At 36.5% G+C, this 18063-nt stretch overlaps 1 protein-coding gene across 7 annotated transcripts in view; it reads right to left on the bottom strand.

Moving 5' to 3' along the window:
• ANAPC10 (anaphase promoting complex subunit 10) overlaps window positions 1-18063 on the bottom strand; it is a 66235-nt gene that overhangs the window by 44552 nt on the left and 3620 nt on the right. For 6 of the 7 annotated variants that reach the window (XM_074905003.1, XM_074905004.1, XM_074905005.1 and 3 more), the window contains exons 2-4: window positions 14762-14878; window positions 13310-13400; window positions 12392-12512 (exon numbers count right to left, since the gene is read on the bottom strand). In XM_074905003.1, coding sequence (XP_074761104.1) covers window positions 12392-12512; window positions 13310-13400; window positions 14762-14876 — 327 coding nt within the window. In that variant the 5' untranslated portion in view covers window positions 14877-14878. Of the gene's footprint in view, window positions 1-12391; window positions 12513-13309; window positions 13401-14761; window positions 14885-18063 lie in introns of all 7 variants that reach the window. The other variant, XM_074905009.1, reaches the window with a different exon arrangement.

Here is an 18063-nt window from a genome sequence, read left to right as displayed (position 1 = left end):
ATATATAATTCACTGACTTTATCCTCCCAATTCTGATTCAGTTTGTGGGGAAAAAATAGCTCAAATGCCACTCCAAGATATTTCCAACTGGCTAGCAACCTCTCCAGAAAGAGAAAAGCAGGGGTGAGCAAGCAATTTCTTACTATCATCTTTGACACAAGACAACTTGGTTTTAATCTTTCAAGGAAGATGCTGGCATTCAGTATTGTACTGCCACGATGTTCTTTGACACATGGGATCCAAAAAACAGAGCAGGTAACTCTGGATTTCTCAGGTCTGGGGAACTTCAAGGATGGGAAAGAGCATGGTTGTAGAATGTGGTTAGGGGAAGAAGAAAAAGGAGAGGAGGTAAGTAAACAGCCCTCTATTAAACAGTTTCCATGCAGTATCCAGGAATTTTATCATAGAAAAACATCATTTCCTTTTCAAATACAGGTCTGCTGAGATCAGAAAGCTCTTCTCCAAGACTTTGTCCCTAGCATACTGCTCTTTAGAGATTAAAGAAAAGTCCCTTGGCCCAGACAGTTTCTTCAATGGCACCTACCTCCCTGCTCTGCTAAATAACTGGTAAAGTCAGGTGTCTGGATTCCTCCCAGAATACTCATCACTTCCCCCCTGCACTTCCCCAAAAGCCAATAAGTGATACAGCAGGCAAACAAAGAAAAAGATTTTCAACTTTCCTTAGCTCAGACCTTGAAGTCTTATGTGATCAGGAGCCTCTTCAAACATCCAAGAAAAATCCTAACTGACAATCCACACAGCAAATTCCCCTTGGAGATACACGCAATTAAAATTGTTACCAAACGCTTCCCTTCAAATCTTCACAAGAAAGGAGAACTATAAGAGATGCATGATGTTGTTACAGCAATTAACACTATAAGGAAATCCAGAGTGCAGGCACTCCCCTTGTCCATGATCAAAAAAAAAAAAATTCTGTGCCCAAAACCTGTTGACCTAATTTCTTCAATGGACTGTAGCACATTTGTTTGCAAGAAGTTACAAAACCAGCAATATAAACTTTTAAGTAATTTGCTGTTTAACATAGAAGACCACACCCGAGTGGAAAAGCATTCTCCTTTAATCTGAAACAGAAATTCATAATGTATAGCTAAGAACTAGCCCATTGCCATACTGATAAAGTAAGCAGAGACATACATTTTTGCAATTACTATGCCAAAGGAAAAAGGCATATGTATATATAGTTCTGTGGTCATACGACATGATCTTAACCACAGTTGAGGGGTGCAGGAACCAAAAAAACCCACAAGTGAAGTCAATCTAATACTTTTTTTAGAGAGAGAACCAAAAGCATGATTTCTCTACTGGCAAGCATGCACTGACATCACTTGCCACTGGCAATACTAGTAGAAGGACTTTAGCAGTGTTTACTCAGTCAGATAAATAGATAATTATCTTAAGTATCAAAGTAAACTATCACACTTTACCTAGCTTGAACCTTATAATCTGATTTAGAATAATTTCCTTTTCTCTCAGCTTTTATAAATCTAGCAAAAGACTAGAAACTGTAATCATCTGTCCCTGCATTAAACAGTTTGCCTATCAGGGTCTCCAACAATACGCTCAAGTGCGGGGAGATTAAAAACAAATGAGAAATTAGATGTTGCTACATGCTACGGCTTGCAAGTGAATAGTATTACACATGTTCTGTAAACTACAGCTGAAATTAATTCTGATCGACTGAGGGGTGATCTGATTGAGCACCACAAAGACATCCTAGATGAGCCTGAAACTCAGTATAAACTGTAATGCGGATGCACTTGTACTGTTCTAAAATGACAACTTGACAACATGTTTGCATTAAAAAGGGGAGGGAAGGAGGAGAAGGGGGTTAAAATACCGAGGTAGGGAAACTAAGTATTTGAGTCTCTTCTTTCATGCAATCATCTCCCCCTCCACCCACCCACCCTGTTCCTCACTCCGATGCCGAGTCTTCAAGCAGAATGCTTAATCGAAGGGAAGAGCATTGAGCTCCTCTTTGATACAGTTTTTTATGTGGCCGATCCCAAATCTCTGCTTGCTTCTCTTACTTCTTGCAGATAATCATTAATGCTTCAGAAGTATCTAGCTAGCCTACATCCGTAAACTGTAATTAGAAATCCCTACAAATTTTGCAAAACCATTGACCAACAAATATCCCAGTGCACTCTCCAAACACAGAACCTTTATTCCAACAGGAACTTTCAGTAAAAAATGATGTGTGAACAGCAGACACTGATGTTCACACAAGCATACTGCATACAACCCAGCAGGCGATTTTTCTGGGTTTTTTGGATTATGCCCTGGAGGTGCTGGCACAATGGAATTTCAATACCATAATTGCTTATTTCTCTGTGTGCCAGCCTCTGAAATAACAGGTAAAAAGAAAAAAAAAAAAAAAAACACATAAAACAAACATTCTCTTTTTTTAAATTACAGGAATCACAAAATAAAATGTTTTTAATTCCCTAGTTCAAACGATGTAATTTATAACCATGACACAAATAGAGAAGAAGCACAAAAGAAGGGAAAATACAGAAATAACATAACATTCCCAAGGTTCAGCTTAAAAGGACCTCACACAAAGTTTTTTTTTTCTGCAACTCTTACTAGAAACAGTATTATTTGCTAAAAATGCAGTAGCTGCCAAAAGCTATGATCCATCTAAAGCAAACATGTTTAAGATGGAAATCGAGTGTTAATGCTGAAGAAAGACAGAATTGAGTACACAAGTTTTCTTTTAAAAGTGTTGAAGCAACTGCAGGACAGCGTTAAGCTTGTTTTTCATCTTTCTGAGAAAAACTTGATTGCATTTGCAGATAAGCACCTAAATTAGAGAGAAGTATATTAAAACAATAACAGAAGTAATCAAATTTCAAACTTTCTAATTAAACCTCTTTTTCCTGCAGAAGGTTATTGGGAATTCAACACTAGCCTTGGTTCACATGATAGAACAATGGGAAAATTTTCCGAATGGTTGAACGCTAACCCTGACAAGTGTGGAGAGCCAACTACAATACATTATATGGTAGCATAACCTGCCACCCACGTTGCTGAGAGAACAGCTTTCAAACACATGCACCGAGCTGTAAAACCACAAAATCCCTTATTACACATTGTCCCTTACTTAAGGTGAAATACACTATCCCCCCCCCCTTTTACAAATCTTGATGCTTTTTTTAAACCTTCATCTCTGAAGTTTATTTAGCAGCTAGCTAGACTGTTTTTCAAACTTTTTTCCAAATGCAATTTTTCCTGTTTTGTTTTCTAACCAAAATAAAATCATGTTTTTATAGCACACAGTGAAGCCTGTTATGTCTTGCACTGTCACTTTTTTTTTAGCAGTACTTCCACCTGTGTGACATTATCCAACATTTTAAAAGGAAATGTCTGATATATGACTAATTCATTTGTGAAGATTTATTTCTGAAGTGAAATGTTTTCCTTTTTTTAATAAGAAGATCCATGATTCATCATTGGTAAAGTAAAAAATGGTTCCATCACGCTTTTAATTGGAAGACCAGATCTTCTGTTATTTACTGTGATTCTTTTCTATTGTTACACAATTTTAATATATTAAAAAAGATAAACTGCCGCAGTATGTGTGGTTATAGACACTGGCATTCATGTAAGTCAGCCACTGCTGTAGAATGACAAACATACTCCACCCTCATTACAACATGCTGCAGTTACTAGCCAAACATCTTTGCCTTTTCTGAAAAGGGTACATTATAATAAAAGCAAAACAAATAATACAAGGGGACCTGAGATATGGTAAAAGTAATAGCAATTGTTAGGAAACATAACTCTGAATATGGCAAGTGAGCTAATTAATGATTTTCGGAATATAACCTCATGCTACAAAAAAGATCACTGAAAAATGCTGGGATATAAAACTTTCTTCGTTAATGATTCCCCCTTCCTACCCCCCCACTGCACATGTCTGCTGCTTGAATCATTGCATTCCAAGATAGTTAGAGGATATACACAGTTTCTTCAGGGGTTTTCAGTTGCAACTTTGCTGGCAATGGGAATTTTATTTGCAAGTGTTTCTATTCTACTGACGAGGTCAATTAATCCAAGGAACTATTGGTTGTTCTGTCCGATAGCTCAGTGTATTTATTCAAGAAAGCACTTTTATAACCCACAATTGAATGCAGACAGTTTCCCTTGTAAACACGACCGTCCACAGGGATTTTCACTACATTTAGGGCATGTAAAAGAAAAACGTGCTTTTCTTCCCTCAGCCTGATAGTACATAAGTGATTACAACTTGAATCAGGGAGAAAAAGCGGGGGGGCGCTACTGTTTTAAATATATGATCTATTGTACCTAAATATACATATTTGGACAAATTCATAAGAGCCAAGGGACATTTTATTCATCCCTCTAGGAGCTCCAAAAATTTGGTAATGCTGTCAGAGACAGCTCAGCATCTCTGCTCTATCCAGACATTAAAAAAAGTCATGGTTTAAAAGAAACAGAGATGCTATATGTAGCACTAGGGGTTAAAGGCTACATAAAATGCTTTCACAAAAGCCAGAAGCACAGGGGTGGGGGGAAGAAATTATCTGCAGAAGCTGATAGAGTTTAAAAACTTTTTTTTTTTTTTTTTTTTTTAAAAAAAGAGGACTATTCTACAGCTCTAGCTAAAATTTTTGTAGGTCAGCAGCACAGCCATGCCACTGACAAAATGCCTGAAGAGGAAAAATGACAGACCATAGTCTCACAGAACTTGTATTAAAACATACATGTACTCCCTTCGTCCTTCATACAAAATCTTCTTGCAAAGAAGAGAGTCTTCATTTTTACTAATTAGGAATGGTAAAGCAGCTAGTGTGCACTGTTATTCATTATTCAAGAATTCTCTGAACAAATCCTTCAGATATATAAATAAAGTAAGAAACTATAATGGAAAAATCAGAAATCTTTCACAGCTATATTCTACTACTTTGGGTATTACACAAATACTACAAAAACTGAAAAGCCTCCTGAAACCATCTGGGAAGTCTATAGTACAGGAGATAATCAATAAGGAAACATGGATTCCATAGGCAATAAACTTGGTGAACACAGAAGTATATTAACACAGTATATTAAATCTCTAAAAGCTATTTAATCAATATTAAAGCACCACTGAAAACAAACACTTTTTCTGAAAAATGTTCCAAGAAAAGTTGAGTTAGTATAACAAATTGATGCACAAATGGGAACAATAGGTTTTAAGGACTGGAGAGTGCTTTATTTTGACTTAACTGAAGAAGCAGCTTTATACATAAGTGTGTACGGTGCTTCACCTTGGTTTTAGGTAGATATAAATTACATCAGTGCAAACCAGGCCATTCTAGACAGAACAAAAATGTCAGTCATTCACAACCTGCTATCAGTGAACATCAAAATTAAAAGTTTCAATCCATCAGGTATAAACTGGACACAACCCAATGTGGACTTTGACTTGGGATATTGGTTCAACAGCACAGATCATCTCCACAGACTACAAATAAATCACTTCACCTTTCTACAAGATGATTAGTACTGTTACTACTCTACAACAGTATTATCACTCTCCATGCTTCAAAAGAGTGTTGGAGAAACATCCATCTAAATTTGCAGTTGGTTTCCTACACTGTTCTATACTTGGTATAAGGTCACAGTTCTAACCCTACTTTTTACAAAAATACTAATACAAAAAGTTCAAGTATGTCACGCTCTTACACACTATCTGCAACCTGCTCCTGTCCACCAGAGAAATGACTGGAATTTGTTTCTAGTACTGTAATTAGAATACACTAGGGGAAGCTTGCATTAAAGACTAAAAATTCCCCCATCATGTTGGGGGATGGTTTTCCTGCATTGATAACACACTTTTTTTTTCCATCTGAAGTTTTATGCCATCCATACCAGAAAGATTTTTACAGCATACATATATGACGAACACGCTTTTCAAGAAATCTCTTCACATCCTCCTACTGGAAATTCATGCACAGCAACGAGATGAAACCATGTAATCAAACACTCACTACAAAATAGGTATTACACAGCATAACATAATGTTTAGTGTCAAATCGATTCTAAGTTATCTTTTCTCATTGGCAGTGGAGAGAGAAACTCGTTCACTTTTACATGAAAAATACACACTTTCTAATTCCTTTTCCATGATGGAACTTAGATTGAATAATCATTAAAAAGGTTATAATTCCAAGCAAGGCTTTTAAATATATGTAATATTTTGTGCTTCAATCAGTTCCTCACCTCTATATACTTGAGTTCCCTCGAGGAAAGCTCTGTACTTCATCAAGTTCCTGCCTTCCGTGGAGCTATTGCCACTTTCTTTCACATTGCTCTTCCTCTGCTTCAGAAAATAAAGTCAGACTGACAGTATTAAAAATACTAGGGCCTCTCTAACGTACTCTTGCCTAATTGACTCCCTCTGTGGCAAGAAAAGGTTCCTTCATAGATTTGATTTTGATTGCTGAGATACAAAACAAGAAGAAAGTATCTTTTTACATGCAACACATGCCACAGCATAAAAACAATGTTCCCCTCTTTTTCCTCTAAGATCCAACAGGAGAGACATTTATTTATCTGAAAATGCCATTTCAGAACAAGATAAAAATGTTTAACAATTTTATGTGTGAACCAAAATAATCTCCCATTCTTCAGAATTCTTCTAGATCTAATGTGGCTGTTGCTATCTGTACCCACATATCTTATATACACCAAAGGTTGTTTCCATAACTGCAGTTCTCATAATTGCATAGTAAGCTCTGTTCCAATGTATTACTATTCCAGGGTATAAAAAGCAGCAAAACTGCAATCCTGTTCACAATTTCCAGTTCGAAGCATGTATTAGTTCATTTCCATAAGCACAGGAATGATGAGCAGGTCATATCATCTACAGCGATGCTGACACTGGCAGGGAACAGCAATGTTATGTCATTAAATTAGCCTTTCTTTTGTAAAGAGAGGTCATGTGAACATCACAGTTGGTGACTCACAAAATAGCCTCTCTGCTGGAAGGCAGAAATATGGAGTACCAGCTGCGTCAAATGGAAATAACCCTGCTTCCCAAACTTGACTCCTACCCTTGACATCAATCACAAGGCCTAATAACTAACCAATAGCAGTGGAATCCGCTTTACAGATTGCCAGCACTGGAAAATGTTAGATGTAAAGAACAGGTACTGTCTGCATGCTGATGAACTAAATCCAGACCCAACTAGCATAACAGCAAGATAACAATTAAAATGAACAAGCTGATGGGATGGCCTCACCTGCAGAGCATCCTAGAAACAGACAAGACTACAGTTTGAAATTCTATAAAACTAAATCTTACTTTGTCTTTTCTTGGCATCAAGTGTAGTCTGCAGAAAGCAGACTGAGTATTTTTAATTGACATTCTGAACCCAAGGAATAATTAGGGGACAGAAATGCATCTTTTCTTGTACTGAAGAAGGAGCACAGAGGAATGGTTTCTAACCAAAGTACTTGAAGCTTAGTCAGGAATCTAAATAAAGAAGTAACAACTCAGTACTCCATCTTCAGAGGAAAGTAGTTTAAAAAGCACCTTAGAGATGTTTGGCCAGACTCAGAAGTAGTACATTTTCTTGATTCATTAGCTCGCAACAGTCCTATGACAAGTTAGCATCTCCCTGTTCCACAGTATCCAAGTTTACTCCACATACAGAAAACAGGCCGAGATCGCTAGCTGTTGGATTTCAAAAAATGACTAGAAAGGCCCAGCCTCTTCACTACAGTCACTGGATGGATACTGTAGGAGTGACACGATTACGGTAGGGTCCGATTTCTTTAACTACCTGTCAGAAAGCTCCCCAGTTTGGGCATTCCTCTGGCTGCTTGCTCTCTGCTCCAGTGTGGAATCTCTTGGAGCAGTGAAGGAGTGCCCCTGTCCGTGGTGCTCAGTCACGCCGCCAGCGGGGCCACTGCTGTGCTTGCCACAGCTCTGGAGCACGTGACTACCAAACACCAAGACCAAAAGGGCTCGACAACTAACTGAAAACAAAACAGACAGCAATTCAGCAAAAGACAACAAAAAGCTGAACGAAAGAACTCGCACTGTCGCCACTGAAGATGTGTTAAGATAACAAGGCTTTCACCTGAGTCTTCAAAATCATCTTCAGAACCATGTCTTGTTGAAATCCTGTACAGCAACTGAGTTAAAGCAGACCTCTTCCAAAGACATGTTTAATACTTAGCATCATTCTTTGATGCAAAACCTGCTACATAGGACCTCCAGTGAGAAAGTGTGGTTTTGCTATGTACAGGCTATCCATCGCTGCCCAGCGATAGAGCACTGCATGCCTATACAGGCTGTTAACCAGGGGACTTACCGTGCTCCTGCAGCATCGCTTCAGACCGAACGGCTTCTGAGAGAAACCAAATGCAAATACCTTGCTTGCCTGCATTACAGAAAGCCATGACCTGTTTGCAAATTTGACCCACTACATAAAGAAAGCACATTCACAGCCAGAGGTTTCCTCTCCCTGCCTTCAGCAGAGTATTTCTGACCGTTTCCTTGTAGGCCTGAAAATTAATACATCTTACCTGCCACGTGGGTTACTCCCACCCTTAAGCAGTTTGAAAAGCAAAGTATCCACAGCTACAGTGTGCGCTAGCAACAGTTTGATCCTATCACAAAGCTTACCAGTGTCTCTGAACTAATGAAAAATATGTAACACGCCAAATCAAAAATCATGAGGAAGTCCAAAAAGTATGCTGGAAGAACTAACTCCTACTGGAATAGGAAAAAAAATTATACCTGTCCAGTTGCATCTTACCTAGCTACAGCCAAGACATATATGTCACATTTGGTTGTTGAGTCCTCTACAGAACACAGCAGAATATAAGACTTTGTCTCTTTCCAGAGGTGTTATGCCTCTTAAAGCAACTTGAATTTTGGGATTGAAGACCAATGGCTTCTCAGATGTGAACTAATGTGAGAAGTAGATATTTTCAGAAAGTCTGACCCACACCTTCCCAGTGTCTTTTATATCCAAAGGTGTAGAACTGGCAAATACAAGAGTTTACAGGTGTCTTGCTTTGCTGTGTAAAGTCCCTCCCGCTACATTACAGACTGACAGCAGAAGCCACTGAAACTACTAGGTAAATATAAACTGACAATCTTTCCACGGCAAGATGAACTGCTGATGATCTAAATGTCTTGGAGAGGTACAAAGGCAACAAGCAGGTGAGCATTATCTGAAGAGACCAGAGATCTCTTGCAGCCAACATTTCACTCGCATCCTTTGTGGTGAGTTACTTTCATATCATGAGAAAGTCTAACAACTTCAATCACATACTGAAGAGTCTAGATGCAGTTCCTAAAAGGCCTCTATAGACTATCTTGTCCATCCAACCTATTTGCACTATTATGTGGGAGACCTCTGAGAATGAGAATGAGAAAATATTTGCTCTCCAAGCATGACAGTTGTGATAAACAGGCACTTAGGTCAGAGGAGAAAGCTTACTCATACATCTTCACTGTAGTTCCTCCAGCTGAGCAAGGGAATAAAACTGTCAGATCATGACAGCTGTTCTCACCCGTAGCATGGGGTACAAATTATTTGTTTCTCAGAGGAAAAAAACACACTTTTACTCAGAAAATAATTTCATCTTAAGTTCCAAAAAGGACATGTCTACATACTAGATCCCAAACTTAAGCTAATCTTATATAAGTGATAAAACAGAGTCTAACAGCACATTGCACTGTTTTGAAAATTAGACCATTAGGAAGAAAATGCATGGAGGCATCACAGCACTTTCATTAGACACTATGAGCCGGGCAGGGTTCCATGGAAAAATATAAAATGATTTAGCTGGATTTTCCACCCAGTTAATCAGTCCCATAGCCAATGGAATCATTGTATAATTAAGCAGATTTCTCTAAATTGCTCACAACAGTTCACACTGCTTTAATAATCTGCCTATGTGTCAGGGGAGCTGAAGAAAAGAGAAAGTTTCAGGACTGTAGGAAAATTTAAGGAACACATTCTGAGTATCAAGCAGTTTATGAAATATGAAAATTGATAGCAATATTTAACATTACAGTGGCGACAAAGTTAGTCACTAGTATATTATACCATCAAAGTATTATATCACATTACTAAGCAACTCGACCCTATTTTCATCCTAGCTTTGAAGTAAAAAAGCAAGAGTATGTGGTATGCATAGAATTACTGCTCTCGTGAAACATATTAGTCATATTAATATATTATAAAAGATACAACTTTTTTCATTTAGAAGTGGCTTTAACTAAATACATTATGTATAGAATCCTGTGTTTAGTAAAAAATGCTAAAGAAATATTGCCTGAGAAACTGTATAAGACTAATACACTTATTATACATTTTCCTGTTTCTATAGATCTTTAATGACACATATACCCTCAAAAGTGGAAGTTTACAACCGTATAAGAAACTTAAGTTATTGCAGTTATACATATAATGCTGATTATAAAAGAATAATCATTTAGTTATTGGAAGAGTAGATGAGAAGCACAAAAATCAAACTGCTAATAAAGAACAACAATGACATCTAGTGGACACTCGGAAAACAGACCCGTAGCCTCACACGAGGAAAAGATCCAACTTCTGGTATGTTACACAATGTGCAGCTCCGAAATTGCCATGATGCAGTTAAGGAGATCAAAAGACAATTTGCAGCCGATGAAAGTCAAAGCAATGTGACAATTCATTTATTTAAAAAAAAAAAAAAATCAACTTAAAAAAAGTCAAGACCCTTTCTTTTAAGATTCAGGATAAAAGTCTAAACTTGAGAAACACCACAAAGCTTGGTCAGGATATAGCCACATAGCACCAACACAGAGGCATACATGTTTACTACACTTTCTATTCCCACTGCATCTACAACCTTTTACTTATAAGTTGCTCTTGTTGGGACTTCAAACACTGAAAAAACAGTGAAAACAACAAAAATACCAAAAGCAAAAATTCAAACCATTATTTAGCACCTGCCTTTTCTCATCATTCTGAGCCTTGGGTTATTGTAATACCTGCCATATAAGGCAGGCAAGTTAAACCTTCCCAATATATCAGCCAGGAGCCGCTGAGCTCCAGAGGAATCTGAAACATCAGGTTTCTGTAACTCAAAATTAGCAAAGATACCTAGCTCATGAGTAACGCGATTAGTTTACAAGGTGGACTTCTACAAAGATCATGGATTATTTTAAGTCTGCTTTTACTATTTACCAAAAGGCTAGCAAAACTAAACAGTTAAAGCAATGCAAATCTGATCTCAGTTGTTCCAAAGAAACTTCTGGCTACCATAAAAAAATACTGGTTTTAACTATCACACTTTTGTAAACAGAAATATTAACAAAACACTACAAATCTATGTCCCATTCAAAGTCTTAAGCATCAAACAGCGTATCTACAGAAATGGAAACTGGATACTGCATCATATTATTAAAAACAAAAATACTACATCCCTTCCAAAATTTCTACATCTTGGTGACTGCTCAGTATAAAAAAAAAAAAGCATTACAAAAGATTAGAAACTATACTTAAAAGTAAAACATCCTTTATGAACACACTTGATCGTATTTTACATTAGACTTCCAATTTAAATTGGTATCTTGTTTGCTTTATATACAATGCTGGAAAAGTTAAGTGTTGCAATTCTTCTAGGCCTCACCATCAGCAGTGGCTAAAACCAGCTATTAGTAAATATGTACCAGACTCCCAGTTATATGAAGATTTTCCAACCAGTAGAACACAAAGAAACCTCTGCACAACTGATGATTAGGCCTTGTGTCCCAATTTATCTCTGCCAGAGTCTCAAAGTGAGCTTTGATTCAGATGCTACTAGTTCATAAGAGTACATGCAGCTTCCCAAAAATGAAATCCAGACTCCAAAGATATTTATGCACCACACACAGGCAGAACTAAAACCTGCAGTTTTAAATTCTGATTCCTAGTGAGACTGAATAGCTGAGCAACCCATTCATGAAAATTTGAATTCATGCCTTCTTTTTTCTAAAGTCTAAAAATGCAAGTATTTAAAAGCTAACTCTCCCTTTTGATGTATGCAATGCATAGGGTTTGCAGATATTTTAAGGAAGACCAAACTTTAACCAATTCTCAACACCCTTGTTCTGGAAAAACCCACTCTATTCCATTACAGGATCTAGATATCAAGTCTCTTATAACCATGTAGGTAATGAAGCCTGATAAAAACCAGAAACCAGCCTAGTAAATTTACAAGATAAAAACTAAAAGCAAACACCAAAATAAACCTGGCCATTTCTCCCTCCAAGCACAGTGCCATATTTTACCTCCAAAACCAATTTCACTTCATCAGCTGTGCTAAAGAGTGGACTATCTTTAAGACAGAAAGCAGAGCATCATTGACCTACCCGGATTTCCTGGAGATTATGAAAATTATTTCCTACTCTGACAGAGATTTTGCTCGGAGTGTAACTTTCGTCAGATTTGTAGTCTGCATAAATACATAACGTCTTCACTGTTGTTTTTCTTCTGCAAGAAGCAACAAAAGCTATGTAAGCATCATAACAAAAAATATTCAGGATGGGTGTGTTGCTAGTTTGAAATAACTACAGATTTAAACATTCTAAAACTTAATAGAAGTGTGTCGACTGATTTATAAAAACCCTGTTCTAAATGTGGAAAAAACTTTTTTTCAACTGTATAGTTGCTTTAAATTATGCACACGGACTTGATTTTCACTGTTCTCCTTTGTCTCCTTCAGAAGTGTCAGTATACCAAAAAATACAACAAAAGGTCAAGATGCCAAATAAGCACTTGTATGTGATGAAGCATATGTTTAGCTTATCAAATACGGGCTCTATTACTGTACCAAGGAGTTCTCCAGAAAGCAAATAAAAAATGTGACAAACATCTAACCTCATCTTAAGAGTTTGGTTAAAGACAAAAGGACTGAAAGCATTCTACACAGAATAAAATGGGAAAAAGTTTCTCTTAAGTCACACAGGACTACTTTAAAAATAGGCATCTACCCTTCAAATTACCCTCAAAGTCAGGACAAAAATGTCACCCTAGGTAAATATAAAACTGTTACAAATTACATACTATTAAGCATTCCTCCTTTTTCTTGCTTATTTGGGCATTTAATAACCATAATTTTTTAAAAAAAAAATCTCTTTTTTTTCAAATGCTACCTAACTGGCTTCTTACCAGTTGGGTAAGGGGATTAACCCAGGAGTCATCCTTGCACTTCCAAAATTCCCATCTTGGTGAACAGTAATCAACAGTTATACAAAACACCCTAACCCATGTAGAATAATCTTTAATACCGAAATTGGATGTTCACCAAATGAGGCTGTGATCCATCTGACTGCCAGTAAGTTTCTAGATTATCATCTCGCAACTGATCCACTCCAAATCCTAAGAAAAAGAAAATGTGATAGCCTTGAATGTCTCGTTTCTGTGATGCAGACATCACAGACATAACTTTTCTTCAGCTGTTACAAACCGAAGTATGTATGCTAAGTTATAATATATAACAAAATATTTCTGGATATCCAAGTTGTGCCTATGCTTCTGTGACACAAAACTGCAACAGGGGAATATGTCAAAGCTCAGTACTAGAGTCTCTTTACATTCTGATCTACTGAAGTCAGTGGGGTTTGAAACCATTCAACATGTCCTGAAATTTCAAACAATTCATACGAATAGAAGAATACTTAATGATTCGGCTTTTCCACCTATTCCATAATCTAACTGCTGAAAATCCTTAGCAGAGACCACTGATTTATAAAATTTTAGTCAAATATTCTTTTCAAGCAGTCTCCTGAAATATTTTTATTTTTTCAAGTTAGTAGCTAGAACAAGCAATAAATAGATGACAAAAAACAGTATTCCTGAAAGTCAGTGCTGTTACATTTAAAGATACAACTCCAAATCTTTATTTTTCCTGTTCCCTTACTACCTGTCCTTTTACTAATCACATCCTTTTATTGATTGCCCACACTAGCTGCAGCTTTAATTCAGCATCTGAAGTTTAATCTGCAATAAAAAATTATCTTCACTCCCGAGTGAATAAACCATATGATATTTTTCTCCAAGTATGATAACGGAATATCAGACCAAAGACATTCAGCCTGAACACAATATCATGACATAAAGTGATTGCTGACTCCAGGCTGAAGCCAGATACCAGAATCAATTCCCAACAGATACTTCTGAAATAGCAACTCAACTACTTCAAAAGAATACAGATTTTCAGATACTTCGAGCAGGTAAAAGCTATCATTAAGTGCACCTTGGGACAATTTATGACAGTTTCACTTTATTTGCAGGACTTTAGGGAGCAAAGTCCACACAAAGTTTGGACAGAACATTTAGGTCACCCAGCTACATGGGTTTAAGTTAAAAATCTAAGATATTCAGGCAAAATGACAAAGCATAAACAATTACACAGTGTTGGGTATGGTTTTGCTCACATGGTTTAGTTTTTTTTACTGTGCAAGTAAAAATAGCAATTTCGTATAAAACTACTAAGAGATCTGTTTTGTTAGCATAAGATATTTCCTCGTGATAGGATTTCTGATATAGTTATAACTTTCATACTGCATCAAATATAGACTAGGCCAAAATTATATGTAGTGGCTACCCATATGGCTTACACTACAGCAGTTTTGCTGCTACACTCTGTATGTATGTTGTCTTATAAAAACATAAGCCACTATATATTCTAAGAAAAAAAATTAACATTCAGCTTTTTACATCATTTGTTGTGATTTTACCTGGCTTACAGGATGAAAGAGACCAAACTGCTTGGGAGCCTATTTCTCTAACAGTACCAGTCCTCTCTAACTGCTTTGGATCAGCGCCAGGTGGTGTCTTGTTTGGGGTAGTCATTTCTAGTAAAAGAAAACATGTAAGTTAGTTGATATATTTTTAGATTGATTGGAAAATTAAAGGTTTGTGTTTGTTCATATAGACACTTTAATTCTTTGGCTTCACACTTCAGACTTAATAGAATATGTAGTTTATACATACATGCATACATTTTTGCATGCCTGTAGAACCTTATATTTATATATACATAATAAAGTAAAAAATAAACTATATCTTTAAATGAGTGGTTCTACACACACGTAAATTTTGTGTCCCTAAAAATTCAATACAGACTTGGAACATTCATAAGACATTTTTGCTTTTATTATTCTAATTCACAGGTACGGAATCAGTCAGGGTTTCAGGATTTTGGTTTTTAAGGTTTTGTTAGTTTTTAAGAAACTAAAACAGACCCTGTATTGCCAGCCTTTAAATCAACAATTTCACCACCACCACCACCCCCCCATACACTTAGACGCAAGTCCAGAAGCTAGAGCAAGCCTGTCCTCCTGAGTACTTCTTAAAAATAGGAAATGAGAGTTTAAACAAATCATACAGTCTTTAATTTGGTAGGAATTGGTTATTGCCACATGTATCCACAGTCCATTTCCTTAACTTCACGAATTCATCTGGAATTGTTAACCTGTGACTTGTACTGCTCGAGTAATCCCATTCAGTCTCAGCATCTAGACTACTGCCATATGTATTACAACATAATCATGTAGCACCTTAATACATCCTAGACAGTAGCTTAAAAGACCTTTTTTTCCGTAAGAAAATAATATTCCAAAGAAACATAAATTCAAGGAACTACATTAAATCTTAAAATGAAACACAAAGCACTCAAGAGTCAGTGAATGAGAGCTGACTTCTAATCCTTTGCTAACATGCACAACATCATACTATGCTCTGCTAATCCCAGAAAAATCTTCAAGTACCTCACCCAGAGGTACTGAACTAGGCTGATATCCACAGGATTCAGACCTTAACCACTACAGAAATGATACAGATGGGAGCCAAGATTGTCTGTGTAAGAATATCTCTGCGGCTGAAGAATTTGCTGGACACAGGAAATCTGAATTCTGTAGTGTACATCGCTGTCCGCAAACACTTTCTACTGACCCTTGGCTCTTTGGCTCTTTTTTTTTTTTTTCATTTTGCAAACACATACTCCAGGCAGACTTCCAGGGTTTTTTTACCTAGTTTCTCACATACAAGACTGTAGTCCTGACTACCATAAAAAAATTCTGAAGAAATAGTTACACATGTAATAAAAATCTAAGTACTGATAAATGCAAGTGTCACAAAAGGCCACAAACAGAAAGCCTTGCTCAAACATCATCCTCTCAGAAAAATGGGTTGAACACTACACAGCTAATCCTACAGATTTCACATACATTCATATACTTCATAGACATACTAATCTTAATGCCATCCATTTAAAAAAAAACAACTCATGCAACAAGGTATTTTAAAGTTCTTGTCCATGCAGAAAAGTTTTGTTCAAAAAAAAAAAAAGAAACTTAAAAAAATTAAACAGGCAATCCATTTAGACATTCCTATAACAAGACACCAAACATAAATCTTCCCTAGTCACTGTATTTAGATACAGCATTATCCGTTTTAAAATATTTATCAGGTCTTTACAATAGGCTCTTTCAGATGCAGCTGTTGTCTATTGAATTGGCTACAGCATTAAACTGTATATCTGCAGAAAAGACCAGAATAGAAAATAAATTACTTGCTCTAGTTGCTACTTGACACAACTTTAAACTTATTGATAGCAACTTCAATAAAGCACAATATCACAAGTATTCTTACCTTTTAAAAATTTAAAGTAGTCTCCAAAAAAATTACAAAGCACTTAGTTCACAGCTACCTGAAAAACAAACATTGTTCACAGAATGGTTTGGACTGGTGGAAGGGACCTTCAAAAATCATCCAGTCCAATCCCCAACTACACCAGAAGTCAAATTACATTTATTAAGCACTAGGGAGACTACTTTCCTGAACTCATGAATTTTAAAGCTCAAATCATTTACTAGTCCAAACTCTGCATTATTTTGTTACTTTTGCGACAATGAATCTCCTAAGAGAGGATGAGTTACATTCATTTCAATTCTCAGATTTATATAGAAATCAATAATGCTGTCCTTCCCACCTCACAAAATAAACATAGACATTTCAACTTCACAAAGTAACACTAAATTATTCACTCGATACAAAATACCTCTTGAATATCATCACCAGCAAGTCTTCACATTCCTGTTTTATTTTGACTTCAAGAGAAAATTAACAACAAACTCCAAATCTGATAGTCACATCTTCATTCCTAGAAATAGCTGTTCTCAGACTAATGGAAAACCCAACCTTAAGACACAAGGAATATGCAAACATCCCATAAAATCCCACCAGAATAAGGTAAATCACAGAAAATACATAGTACAGTCAGATTCTCTCAGAAAACTGATTACACAGGCTTTTTAGAAAAGTTACTAGAATTCTAAAGTATGCCGAATCCCTTAAAACAATGATCTTAAGGTTTCTTATAGGCTTCAGCACACACAGTGAAGTTTTAAATCACTTAACACTGCCAAGATCTGCATTGCACCAGTTCACAAAAGTTTGAGAGTACATTCTGGGTGTCTGAAACATACAGCAAGAAACACCACCCAAGTTTCCTACTGTCTTAAACTGAGCTCATTTCCTTCTATCTAACAGGCAAAGCAACTCAAGATCCAGATTTCAACTCCAAACCACTGCTGACAAATAAGTTAGCCACAAATTGTGCATTAGCGATGTGAAAGACTGAAAATCTTTAGTGTTTGAACTGAGGAGTTGAAGTAATCAAGTCAGATTTTCATGACAGAACTTCTCTTTAACCGGCTTAGTAACAATACATTCTGGATAGCCAAAGCTTCCCAATACTCTAAGAATTTTAAAAGCCTAGAAAGCTGATAGAAGTACTAAGACAAAATAATACAGCAACAGGCCAGCTCACCCAAGTAACACTTTTGGACATTTTGCTAGCAAGTAGTAGACATTTTGCTAGCTAGTACAAGTACCTCATTTTGGAGAGGAGACAAATACTTAGAAGTAATTTAATTCACCAAATAAAAACCACAACATTTTCTTACCCCAATAAGATAATGGAAAGAGAACTGCTTTTCCTCATTTTTTGCAGGCTGTGTAAAAGCAAGTAATTGTC

The sequence above is a fragment of the Athene noctua genome, chromosome 4, assembly GCF_965140245.1.
Source record: "Athene noctua chromosome 4, bAthNoc1.hap1.1, whole genome shotgun sequence".
In the NCBI taxonomy this organism is placed as follows: Eukaryota; Metazoa; Chordata; class Aves; order Strigiformes; family Strigidae; genus Athene; species Athene noctua.
The sequence above is the reverse complement of the archived record's forward strand: the minus strand, read 5'-3'. Positions and strand labels throughout refer to the sequence as shown.